Below are 13,385 nucleotides of genomic sequence, written 5' to 3'. Positions count from 1 at the left end.
TGCAGACGATATTGCTTGCAGACGATATTGCTTGCAGACAATATTGCTTGCAGACAATATTGCTTGCAGACGGTGCGATGCTTTCGACCAAAACAGGCGCAGCTTGATGACACCATCAACATGCGCTATTGCGGCAGAGCCAAATTCATACAGTTTCTACGGTATACTGTTTATACCGCCCACCCCTACTGACACATACCCTTATACAACTTATTTTACTCCTCACTAGACTACGGTTATATAAAAAAAAACTGTAACACAACTGTCATTTCAACACAGACCTCAAATGGTGAGGAGAGCCTTCAGCTAGCTCGCAGTAATGACGCAGGGTTCCAACAACAGTTTTCTATATTAGTATGAATCAACTGTGAATCAAGAAATCACTTAAAATAGAACTTGTCAGAAAAAGTGGTCTAAAAGCAACACTTCACACCATTATTTAAAGAAAAACAGATGAGAAACAAAGTCATTGACATCTATCAGTGTTGAAATTGCTACAAAGCCATTTTTGGGACTCCAGTGAACCACGGTGAGAGCCATTATCTACCAATGGAGAAAACTTGGAACACTGGGGCAACCTTCCCAGAGGGAGCCAGCCTACCAAAAGTACTCCACAAGTGCATCAACGACTCATCCAGGAAGTCACAAAACAACCCAGAACAACATCTAAAGAACTGCAGGTCTCCCTCGTTTCTGTTCAGGTCAGAGTTCATGATTCAACAATAAGGAGCTCTCCCTTGGATGTCTCTAAGGAGAAAACCGCTGCTGACCAAAAGTCCAGCCTTAAACCTGATTGAAATGCTTTGGCATGACCTTAAACAGGCTGTTCATGCTTTAATAAACAAACCCTCCAATCTGTCTGAATCAAAACCATTCTTCAAAGAAGACTGGGCCTAAATCCCTTGCTTGAAAGCAGTTCTTGCTGCCCGCGCGTAGCACTAGCAGTTATTAGCCTTTTCCACACAGGGTCAGGTAGGTAAAATTTGATTATCTGAAACAGGTAGGTGTGTCAAATATGCAAAAAGATAAAATAAATAATAATAAAAAAAAAAAACAGGAAGGGGGCAAATACTTTTTCCACAGCTCTATAAGCACCGCATACAGAATACAGCAAGGACTAAGCTGAGTATTACAGGATTTAAAGACATTAGGCATAAACCAGGATAGAAGCATGGAAAAGAGAGTCATCCATCATCTTACTTTTCTTCCAAAGTACTTTGTCCATTGCGACTGGGATCCTCCAAAAGTACTTTCTCCTCACCGGGGATGATCACATGGAGCCCTGTTTCCCTTTGTGGCCCTGTTTCAACACAGAACAGCTCTTCAACAGATGATACTTCCGAACGCAGTAAGCCAGTGCAGTCATCTTTGGTAAATGACTTTTCCTTTTTTAAGACCAAAATCCGAATTTTATTGGAATGACACACAGCATCCAAGAGACACAAACACGCACAGCTGGTTGTAGTTGTGTGTTAGTCATGCACAGACCAGTTTTCAGACAGAAGACACAGAGGATAGTGAAAGCAAATGGGAGACACAAAAACAGAGTCATGTGACCATTCGTCATACACCTTGGTAATTTGAAACTAGCAAAGACTTCACCATCTCTCCCAAATGAAACCACATACTTGTTCTGCAAAAACAAAGTCACATGAATGCCAACGTCTACCAAATGACAGATTTATTCAAAACTCATAATACAGCGTTTGGGACTTGAACACTTCAGCAGTGTAGAACAAATACACTGAAGGCGCTGTTTGCAGATAAGACATGGCTACATGTGTGAACTGAATACAACATTTGAGCACACAGAGGACAATGTTGGCTAAAGACAGTTAGTCTCGTCACCCTGCCTGTCCCACAGTTCGACTTAGTTTCTTAAACCACAGAATACACCTGTCACAAAATATAGCACATGATATAAGGACAGTGATATTCTTAGCTCAAATACTCATAGAAGATTGAATGGGTTTTTTTCCTTGCTCCAAGATGACTAGTATTTACAGAAAGGGTCATTATGTGCTCTTTAGATTTCAAGTCCACTCTGACAGTATTCTGAGCTGAACAAGTAGTTCACATAGAAATGTTCCTGTATAATCATGATCTCTCTCTCTCTTGCTTGTTTTTCTTTTTAAACCCCTCAATGCTATCAAAACACAGAGGGTGAGCATTTACACCACAAATGAGCATTTACTTTACAGTAACACTGAATACTTAAGTCTACCTTTAGGATTATATCATACACACTCTAGGCAGACGACAAAAAGTACAGAATTTTAACAGATTCTATCCCTCAACCCACCCACTGGCCTGTTACATGATTGTGCAAAAGAACTCAAACACTTCATGTCATAAATTCTGTGTAAACGTTGATACAGACCGAGAAAATTTCAAAAAGAAAACAAACGATTCTTCCAGGGATCATTTTGTAAACATCGGCATACAGAATAAAATATAAATAAATTTTTTAAAAAGGAGCATTTATACCAAATAATAAATACAAGAAGAAGAAGAAAAAAAAGAGCAGTTCAAACTGTAACATGGACCAATATATTCTATGTCACTTACATTGCTTACTGTAAGAGGATGTCAGCCTGTACTTTTAATATCCAAGACTGGAAAAATACTTCTTCATAAAAATAGTCATTAACGCTAGATAGTATGGGAAGCCTCACAAGCCGGACAACACGAAGGCAAGTCTCGGTAATGAGGCCACAGCATAGGTGCTAGTTTGTTGCAACAACAAAAAAAGAAAAAGAAAGGAAAAAAGAAAGAAAAGGGGTGATGTTTTCAAATGGCATTGAACATCTTTGTGTGGTTGAAATTGTCAGAGCATACAACAAGAGCTACACCCAGAGTTATTAGTTTCATCTGTGATTTTATAACCATCCTCTCCTGTCTGAGAAGCCTGTCAAGCTAGTTGACGTTGAAAGCTAGTAAACATGGCTGACAAGCTGTTCTCCTGGAACATAACGCGACTTCATGACTCAAAGTTGGACGCAAGTAAATGCTTCTTCCCATGAATGAGTGAGATGAGAAAACTGATATCAATTCATGCTTGCAGGGTTAGAGCTGGAGCTGCAACATGTTTAGCCAAAACTAGCATAAAAACCTAGCACAACTTAAAAAAAAGGGGGGGCTGTCAGTCAACAAGCACCAGTTAGTTGGCTAAAATTAACCTGCTTAATTTTGTTTATTAAAACGGTGACATTTAAAAAGGTCCTAGCTGTTGGATTTATTACCGTTAGACAGAGGCAGACTAGCTCTTCTCGTTCTTTATGCTAAGCTTCAGAGTCATACTGAACGTGGGTGTTATCACTCTTCACACAGAACTTGGCAAGAAATGTAGTGAGTGCATTTCCCCAAATGGTAAGTTGTTTCTTTAACGTATGGGACACATATCCCCCATCAAACGAAGGCGTTCAATTTCTACTATAGGATTGTAACCGTTTTAGCTTGTAGCTCACAGACTGACACCCTTTGCTTGTTTTATATGAAACCTTTTATTTAAATAATTCATTAACTTGAGTATTAAACCATTATATAAATGCAACCCTGTGATACGGACAGAAACATAACTAGACATTAAAGGGGACCAATTAAAATCCTATTCTTATTCCTTGACTCTACTAGAGTGTCTTTGCATGATTATTGCTCATAATAATCCTTATTTAGCTTATACTGGTCCTTTGTGTGGTCTTGACTTTAATCCAAGTTATTTTAGCTCCTCTCCCTTTTAAGCCACCAAATTTCTCCTTATTGGCTGTCTTTACAAACAGAAGATGTATCAAGAAGACCCCTCTCTTTATCGTCATACATCTCGACGTGTTGTTATGTATCCCGAAAAAAGAACAAATGAATGTCAAACTAAGCTTTTAGAGCACTGAATCCTGAAGGCTGAGATTTTGACTTGTATTTCAAAGTTGAAACTGTATATTTAAGAGAAAACTGGGAAAAGCATAATGGATCCACTTTAAGATCAGACTGAGGATCATGCCTTAGAGACTACACTAGGAGTAAACTATCAAAAGGAATAGTAATAAAAGTCACTTCTTCGCTTAAAAAAAAAAATCAAAGGAAAACAAATTATGTCCAATTACTTAATGCCAGCGGTGGTATGTAGTCCTGCAGATAGTCTGTCCCCCCCACCTGATACCAAAGAGCTAGAATTATATTTGCAATGGTCACAAGAGACGTACTAAAACTATCTGTACATCTGCATACTACTATAGGCAAGTCTGAAATTGAGTTTTTTGGTCATTTAGACGGTCAGAACCTTATTATTTATCAGTCTTGGTAGAACGACTTTAATCAAATTAGTAACACCTTACTCAGAGAGTGAAGTGATAATCTTCTCTTTCTGTAGCAGCTATGGACAAAGGACAAAAAAATTGGACTGAATTTGACAAACTATTAGGCGCTGAATATTTAATTAAACCACTGAATATTCAGTTTGGACTGAACACACAAAAGCTATCTGGAATGTTAAATTTCATGCTGTCACGGGTTTGCAACACGGGTATAACTTCATGTTCTGAAAATTCTATTAAACGTCGATAATTTGGATATTGCATTTGCATTCCGTTATATTTTCAGACAGCAGGGGGATATGTGCCTGTACCTGTGTAGCATCTGTGCTATGTTTCAGCATACATACTCTAGAAACACATACTGGAGAGGAGTAGTACATGGTAAATAGAATACAGTCGTTCCTGAAATACATCTGAATATCAGACAGGAAAAGCTCAGTCCCCACTTCTCCCACCCCTGGGTCTCCCTCCCACATATTCCACTCTGAAATCCCTGTACTCTCTCCTGAGAGCTTACCCCATTTATGTTCAAACCAGGGGAGTGGTCACATTCAAGATAAATTAACAATAAATTATCAAACAACTACTGCATGACAACTACAGAAAGAGAGGAGGCACATAAAAGGGGAAATGGCAAAGGCAACAGGGAGATGCCTGAAACATCTTCAAACAAACTGTCGAAAAATAAATAAAACAAATAAATTAACAAAAAAAATTGAAAAATCATAATAGAAAATAAATAGATAAATTAAAAAAATCTTTTTTTTTCAAACACATTGAAGAGAAAAGAGGTAAGCAGGCTGTACTTCACTTCACAGCACAGCTTGGCAGTACTGTACGGTCTTCAGTTCTGGTGAGAGATGCAGCTCTTGCGTGGCACTGAGCCCATTCTGTAACTGTGCGTGGTCCAGATGGAGTCATAGTCTGAGTCCTCTGAAAGGTCAGAGGTCAGTTCTGGCCGGGACACGCTGCTACGGCGGCCCGGCGAATCCACGCAGGACTGGTCCACGTCGGCCAGCACGTGGTTGTGCATCAGGTCGGTGCCCTGCCAGGCTGGGTGGAGTGGGCGGGGTTGAGAGTGATGTTGCGAATGCAGGAGGAGGAAATGGTGGTCGAGGAAAGACGAGTGACGGCACAGGGAGGGAGGGAGGAAGGAGGAAGCATACGCAAACACGCAACAAATGGCAAATCATAAAACCAATGGAAGATGCAGGATGAGACGATGGATAAAATTATAGAAAAGCATCAAATAAAAGATGAGGAAAGGATAAACTCAAGGAAAATAATGCCAAAAGTAAAGGAATGGAGGAGAAACAGGAAGAAGAAGAGATACTGTTAGAGGGGTCAGTACAGAATAAAGTTAAAGAAAGGCACTGAGTACAGAATACAGATGCAGCTGCTACAAAGAGAGCAAGATCCAGTATGAACCTCTCTTCTTTCGTTTGTATATCTGGACGGGTAAGAGTTTGTTTTTTTCTTACTAGAGTTAAGAGTCTGCCTGGTTTTGGCGCTGGTGCAGTATGCCTCGATAACTTTCAGGATTTGGGCGTCTTCTTCCAGAGCAGCTGTGCCTGAGAAAGAGACGGTGCCAGGAAAAAGCACATTTAATTCACATGCTAATGTCTTTGTTCTCTCACTATGAAAGAAATAGGAAGACTGATACCGCTTTCTTAGCCGTCTAGTGAGTAAAATGTAGGGAGAGAACAAGCTATTAGTTTAGCAGCACTGTTTAATCTATAAGGAAAAGGAGGTATACACAACAATATGCAGTTTTCCGTAGAGTCAGGCAGCAATTCAGCCATTTCTTAAATGTCATACTATTACTTTTTATGGAGGCAAAAAAGACTAAGCATATGAAAATAAAAGACTTTACACATACTCTTCCTCAAGGCAAATTCCTCTTCAGACTGTTTCCGCTCGGGTTTGCGCTTGGGAAGAAGTTTCTTCACACTCTTAGGACTTTTACTAAGATCCTGCACATGAAGGGCAAACGGTAGAATACTTTATAAACAGGCTATATTAATTTTTAAAAAAGGATCATTATTCATTTCACTAGCACATACAGTTTCTTAGCATTAGGATTATATAGTTTTAACATAAGCAACGTAAATCAGGTTTACCTCCTTGTAACAGAGGGCGGCAGAGGGCCGTAGTGGGGGTGCAGGTCGCAGGCAGCTCAGGCTCCATGGTTTGGGGGTATTTGGTGGTTCCAGTGGGCCCCACATCATGGTGTTGTGAGGTGTCCCATGGGAGGATGGGTGAGGCAGGGTGTGGTAGGTAGGAGCCACTGTCAAGGCCCTGTTCTCACCATGTCGGGATGGGGTGAGAGGGTGAGATGGGAGCTGAGGGGGACGAGAAGCAACAAAGTGAGTGAATTATACAATGAATATGTAGCTTGCAAAGAAGAACAATAACTATGGATTTACTCTTCATTTGTTTGGCGCTTACAAAAAGGTGTTTTTGCTGTTTCATACATGAGAATAGCAAACAAGCGTCACAACAAAAAGCAATAAAAATACTAATGTTTAATTTTTACCCCTGTTCCAAATTATCTTCACATGCCTCAGTATCTATCAAGACAATTGTTTACAGTGCAGGACACCCAGGGCGTTCCAGATGTTTCTATAATGTGAGGCAATAAATGCAAGCCATGTTGATTTTCAGAAAATTTCTAGGGGTTATAAATTGAGGGGAGTTGATTAAAAAAGAACAATCAGGTCACGGTCAGAAGCAGATGAATAAGTGAAGGACCTCAGGTCACACATTGTGAGAGTTCAAAAGGATGGCGTGGGCTACAAAGGCCATGACCAAGCTATTGCAGATGCCTGCAGCCACAGCCTAAAAAGATCAGTAATAGGTACAATTCCACACAGTCAAGGTCCAAAGAAATAGTAAACCCAAGATGATGCCCCTTCTCACAAGAAAAGTGTTACGTGAGGCCAACAGTAACCCACATGTCGCAACCAAGGCGAACCTACAGAAAACCGATTTCAAAACAGACACTGCTCTTCGGGAGCAGAGGAGTGGTGAAAGAAAGGTGAAGCGTTCAACCCAAAAATACATTCCCAGCAGTCAAACGCTGAGGTGTGAGTATAATGCACTGGTCTTTGTTTTTCAGCAAATGGGCCTGGAAACCTTGTAAAAGTTGGTGGAGTCATGAAATAGGACTATTATATCTAGATTCTCAATGAAAGCATAAGCCAGGCTACCGAAAAACTTGGACTTGAGCAGCAATGAACCTTCCAATAAGATAACGATTCAAAACACAGAGCCAAATTATTCAAGAAATGACAAAAAAATGGATTTGGAGTGACACACCCAGAGCTTCGGCCTGAACACTACTGAGAGTTTGTTGACAGAGTTACAGGTCATGGGAAGGAACCCCTCAAACCTTAGGAACCTGGAGAAATTAACTAAAGAGGGGTGGGCATAAACATGGTTACTGCGGTCACAATTAAATAATCATGACACCAAACAACTGAGCAGGAAATGTGTAATTCATACTGGACTGAGCACTGCGGACTGAAAAATGTCACGAATAAATGTTCGGTTGATTGTGGGCACAAACTTAAGACACAAAATGCCTCCTTCAAGAAAACTAAATGTTTGCAGCGTCTTATTTTGTGAGGGGTCACCACAGTTCATCACCTGCATTCACCTCACCTTATCCCTAGCATCCTCTTCTGTCACAACAACCCTCTGCATGTCCTCTCCTTTACTACATCCACAAAGCTTCTCTGCAGAAAGTGTGTAGAAAGTTCTTTCCCTCCTGTTTGGCAGCTTCATATTCATATTTGAACCAGATATGGTATATCACGCTTCCATATTGAGTGTCCAGAGATCTACTCCTGGTTGGACATGCTAAAACTCCACTACATACATCTGTGACACAGCCCTATGTATGGCATTTAACTCATTTCACAGTGGTGTCACCAACATGCACAGGGGTACACCAAAAATAGAATTATATCAATTTGTTCTTTCTAAGGATAAATGCTAAATATTATGCATTTTTAAAGTTAATTTCAGTAAATGCAATTGTGTATTGTGGTCAATTCCAGTAAAAGTAATCAGCCACTTCACGTGGGTTTGCATCATCATTTGAGGTGATTATATGTATAATGCACTGTAATTAAAGGGTCACAGTCAGTGAGAAATCAATATATTCTGGGTTTCAATGAATAGAAAGAAAATGATCTACATGTGGGTATGTTAATCACTGAGTTCTGACCGTGTGGCAGGGAACAGTGAGTGGTTTGTGGCTGGGCGCTGTGGCTGCAGTGTGTTTGATTTGTCTGGTCAGGTGTTCCACCCAGTCCTGCAGGTCCTGCTGGTTGGTGCATATCACCAGGAGACGGTCAAACATTGTGCCTGCAGGAACAGGGACAGTATTGTTTAAAGTGTTAATAAAAATCCACAGGAATGAGTCAACATCTTGCTTGTAAAACGTGCCCTTACCATTGAGCTCGAAAGCATTTCTATGGGCTTCGCAATCTTCTAGTTTGGTTACTGTCATGCCTGCCAGGGGCAGTTTTCCCTGGAGAGTGAAATAACCACATCATACACATGACATGCAAGAAAAAATAAAACAAATAATTTTTTTTAAATTTATTTTATATATATATAAATAAATGAGACTACTGACCTGGAATATGAAGCCACTCATCCTGGGGCTGGCAGACAGCATGAGGAGGATGTGGGGGAAGAGCATGAGGTAACGCTCATTTTTCTCCTAAAGCAGAAAGTGTAGAGAGTATGAGTAAGCATTTCTTTGTACAAATAGGATGCCTTTAGCTTGTATAGCCCACTTCAAAGTCTACAGATGAACAAATGGCTGCAGCAGCAAAGGTTAGGCAGGTATAAACAGTAACTGTTTTTAGCTTTAATTTAAATTTTGCGAGTTTTGGGACACATTTCTTTACCACTAACTTGAACTTTAACAGTAATTATTTTGACTCTTTGCATTGAACTAACTATTTGTACTATGTGTACAAAAGACTACAATTTATGCACTTTAATATTATATTTACAGGAAGCGAATATTGCAGCAGTTTATAGCAGAGCGAAGTACAGATGAAGGAGCCAAATAAATACCTCTGACAGCTGACTCTGGACCAAGACCTGGCTCATGTAGATCACAGAGCCTAAGGTTTTGATGTCATCCCCCTCCCACAGCCGGATGGATTCTGTAAGAATCTGCAGCTCCAGCTCCTTTCGTTTCCGCACCTCCTGGCACTGAGCCTGGCGTGAAAGAGACAGACGGCTGTTTCAAAATCTTTTCTTAAACCACTTCATTTCATAGAAAGTCTGGTTACGTGTTGTGTCTGTCTGGAGAGGAAGAGAGTTCAGCTTACCGACAGACTTTTGAAAGACGACATGCACTTCTGGATGTCTGGTCTGTCTGGGTGATTCTCCTAAAAAGGGCAGGCACGTTGTACATTTAACAAAAAAAGCTAAACACAGGAGCTGAAGAAAAATGGCTATCCAGTGACACACACACCTCCATGTGTCTCTCGAGCTCTTTAAGTAGTGTGGGGTATTTGTCCAGCCTCATAAAGGGTTTACTGAGGCCTGTGGTCAGGGTGAGGATCCCGGGACTGACAGCACCGCGCCCTTCCATAAAATCTCCCAATACATCACTGCAAGAGAACCAAAGACAAACAAAACATTTAAGCTACACCACAAACAGCATCATCACAGGGTCTGCACGCAACACATAAGTTGGCTTTGTTAGTTATTTAATAGTTGTAAGAACCACTGAAGGTCAAACCATCCTAATTGGCATTCTGATTGTGCTGCTCACTCCTGTTACCTTCATAAGGAGGCTTATGGAGGCAGCTAGACCTATTATTTCAATCAATCTGCACATTGTTTTTTTAAAAATCTGACTAATCTGACTGACTATTAATCTCTGGCTTACTTCCACAGCTTGTCTTTTATTCCGTCTTCCTTCTCTCACCCCAACCGGTCACAGCAGATGGCCGCCCCTCCCTGAGTCTGGTTCTGGTTTCTTCCTGTTAAAAGGGAGTTTTTCCTTCCCACTGTCGCCAAAGTGCTTGCTCATAGGGGGTCATATGATTGTTGGGTTTTTCTCTGTGTGTATTATTGTAGAGTCTACCTTACAATATAAAGCGCCTTGAGGCGACTGTTGTTGTGATTTGGCGCTGTATAAATAAAATTAAATTGAAATGAATTCATCAATGCTCTGTAAGAATGTCAGAAAATCTTGACTATTCCTCTCACTGTGACTTAAAGCCCAACGTGAGATGTTCACTTAGAGCCATAATTTGTTGAACAAAGATACTTTTTTGGTAATATTGCCTCTGTTCACTACCACAGAGGACTTCATCAAACATAAAACAATGTGTCAATATGTGAATTGCTTTTAGCTTTTTTTATACACAGTCCTCCACTTTCAAAAGGCTAAAAACACATTTTTATAAAAAAAATTGAAAACCCAGTTTTAAAAAACCCACCTCTCATAGCTACCTGTACACCCTGGACAGGTTGCCAAGCTGACACAGGGCTAACACAGAGAGACCATATACAGACAATCACTTGCACTCACAGGCAAAATAAGATTCATCAATTAACCTAACCCCACTACCTGAATGACTACGAGAACCCACCCAGAGAGAACCCCTCCCAGACACGGACACAGGGAGAACATGCAAGCTATACCCTGAAAGCCCCGACCAGATGGTGGAGTCAAACTCAGAACCTTCTTGCAGTGAGGCAACAGTGCTGCCCACTTTATAAAGTCCGTATTTTGTTTTTTAAATTGCTACCCATTTGTCTCATATGGTATAAATTTGAAAATCCTTAGTGAGTTATCACATTCACAAGATTTGTTTTTAGAAAACCTGACCTCTTACCTACACTTTGAGGTCGAAGTCACTGAGTTTCAAATTTGTTCAAGGGTTTTTTAATAGACGCACCTATGATATCAATTTGATATCCTATATCGCCTCATTCGAGTTATTGTGTTCATGTAACGACATTACATCCATCAGGCTCTCAGGCTGAGGGGTAAAATGATAAATAACACACTGCCTTTTCAGCACCTCCATATGGACAGCATTTGTTACAATCCATCCAGGCAGTAACGTTAGAAAGCCTATGGACACGTTTAGAATGACGGATAATTCAATAAGTATCTACAAGGCTGACAAACTTCATATTTCAGATGCGACTCAGGTGAGCTTCTACAGCTCACTCGAGATAATCTCTCTCAATTTTCTGTCCTCTAGAGGTCCTCGCAGCTCCTTTAAATTTCATGTTACTAAGACTGCTGAGCAAAATTTACATTCAGCCTATCACCTCCAGATAGAGTTTGTGCTAATGCGTCAGACACATGAGTGAAAGAGAATACTGCACTTCCTCTTCTGTTAAAGCACAATCTGTCCAAACACTGATGGAGCATTAAACTGTTACCTGTGTGGTCATTCTTGTTGTTCTTGGATCTACTTACTTTGCTAATGGCTATCTTCTGGTCACTTGTTTTAATAACTAGCTGACATGCATCAGGTGAAATTAAGCCATCTCACAAACTTAATGGTTCAGTGTGCCCCACCTTAAGCCTCTTACGATGTCCCGTCTGTAATTTACTACTGCAAATACATTAAATTAAAAAAAAAAACACCTCAACAGCAGTGTGTGTAACAATGGAATATCGACTGGACAGTGATGATGACAGTGACAAGCCTAAACAAGAGGAAGCTAAGACCAAATTTAACGTCAACAAGATTTGTTAACACGGTCATTTGTACGACCTGCTGTGCCACGTGTGGGAAAGGCCGACGTCACTGTTTAATGATACTAAATACAGCTGATATGAGCATACCTGTATTGGGTGAGTACATTAACTGCAGAGGGATGGTTCGAGCAGTAACCAACATAGAGAGCCTTCATCTGTGGCATGTGCTTGAGGAAGAAGCTGCCCACCCTTTGTTGGCTTTCTGGAAGCCTAAACAGATAAAAAACAAAAATAAAAAATAGGATCGCAGAAGGTCAAAATACACCTATATTAACTCTCCCACACTAAGAAGAGGCAATATGCACATATGCAGTGTAATTCCGTAAATTTCCATAGTCTAAGTACAGTCTAGCCCAATATCCCTGTAGTACATGCAGCCCAACACTAGATGTCCTTCTGTGTCTTGAGAAACAGTGAAGATGCTGCTGCAGTGGGGCTGTGTGTGCTGGGAGGGACTAACTTGGTGCACTCCTCCAGTGATTGGACGAGCATCTGCTGGAAGGTGCTGATCTCTTCCAGGTTTCCCAGAATCAGAGCCACATCTGAGCTGCTCAGTCTGGAAGAAAAAGTGATGAAGTACGGAGATTGGTAAAAAAAAATTATTCAGTAACACGTACAAGTAAGCCAAGGACTTCTGCCCACTTAGTCCTTTAGATTATGCAAAAAAACAAAAACAAACAATTCACGTGAATTTTATACATTTCAAAAGAACTGCATGTTATGTCGCATTATGTCTAAGTGAGTCATACTTTTCAATATTCTGAAGAGGTCGCAGGTAGTTCATCAGGAGACTCTGAAGGTCCTTGGAATATTCAGTCTCTGTTTCTAAAATGTTCTGTAACACCTAAAAATAAAGGAGAGAAATTAAATTATTATCTATAATAACAGACTTGTTATAGTCATTCAGAACGGCTATAACACTCATTCTGTTAAATATTTATTTGATTGCTTTCTAGTGCACACCAAAATACAAGATTAAAATGTGGATGTAAATACACAGTGTATCAATTATTTTCACAATTTCTGTCAAGGTAATTAATAACTCAAGAACAGAAGATGCATACATAATTTGATCTTCAACAATAAATAAATGAATAAAAACATAGCTTTGGGTTCAGTGCTGACCTCCAGCATTACATTTAAAAATGGATTACAATGCAAAATATTTATAACTCCAATAAGGGGCAGTTTTTTTTTTAATAAAATCAGTATTTTTTTTTTAAATATTCATTTAATGCAGTCGGTTGTACATAATCAGCCAAAAGACCCACATATACAGATAACCATACACAGAGTAGCTACTATGTGATAAAGATGCA

The 13,385-nt window shown here is 40.1% G+C and overlaps 1 protein-coding gene across 5 annotated transcripts in view; it reads right to left on the bottom strand.

The window, feature by feature from the left end:
* Nucleotides 1–13,385, bottom strand: part of arhgef7a (Rho guanine nucleotide exchange factor (GEF) 7a) — a 37,730-nt gene that overhangs the window by 7,037 nt on the left and 17,308 nt on the right. For 3 of the 5 annotated variants that reach the window (XM_080903424.1, XM_080903426.1, XM_080903428.1), the window contains 13 exons: nt 12,816–12,910; nt 12,527–12,622; nt 12,154–12,276; nt 9,811–9,949; nt 9,665–9,724; nt 9,405–9,551; nt 8,956–9,042; nt 8,769–8,847; nt 8,542–8,681; nt 6,431–6,652; nt 6,190–6,283; nt 5,792–5,881; nt 1,201–1,300 (listed from right to left, as the gene is read on the bottom strand). In XM_080903424.1, coding sequence (XP_080759550.1) covers nt 1,201–1,300; nt 5,792–5,881; nt 6,190–6,283; nt 6,431–6,652; nt 8,542–8,681; nt 8,769–8,847; nt 8,956–9,042; nt 9,405–9,551; nt 9,665–9,724; nt 9,811–9,949; nt 12,154–12,276; nt 12,527–12,622; nt 12,816–12,910 — 1,472 coding nt within the window. Of the gene's footprint in view, nt 1–1,200; nt 1,301–1,666; nt 5,364–5,791; nt 5,882–6,189; nt 6,284–6,430; nt 6,653–8,541; nt 8,682–8,768; nt 8,848–8,955; nt 9,043–9,404; nt 9,552–9,664; nt 9,725–9,810; nt 9,950–12,153; nt 12,277–12,526; nt 12,623–12,815; nt 12,911–13,385 lie in introns of those variants that run through there. The other 2 variants (XM_080903425.1, XM_080903427.1) reach the window with 1 other exon arrangement.

The sequence above is a fragment of the Rhamphochromis sp. 'chilingali' genome, assembly GCF_963969265.1.
Source record: "Rhamphochromis sp. 'chilingali' genome assembly, chromosome: 14".
Lineage (NCBI taxonomy): Eukaryota > Metazoa > Chordata > Actinopteri > Cichliformes > Cichlidae > Rhamphochromis > Rhamphochromis sp. 'chilingali'.
The sequence above is the reverse complement of the archived record's forward strand: the minus strand, read 5'-3'. Positions and strand labels throughout refer to the sequence as shown.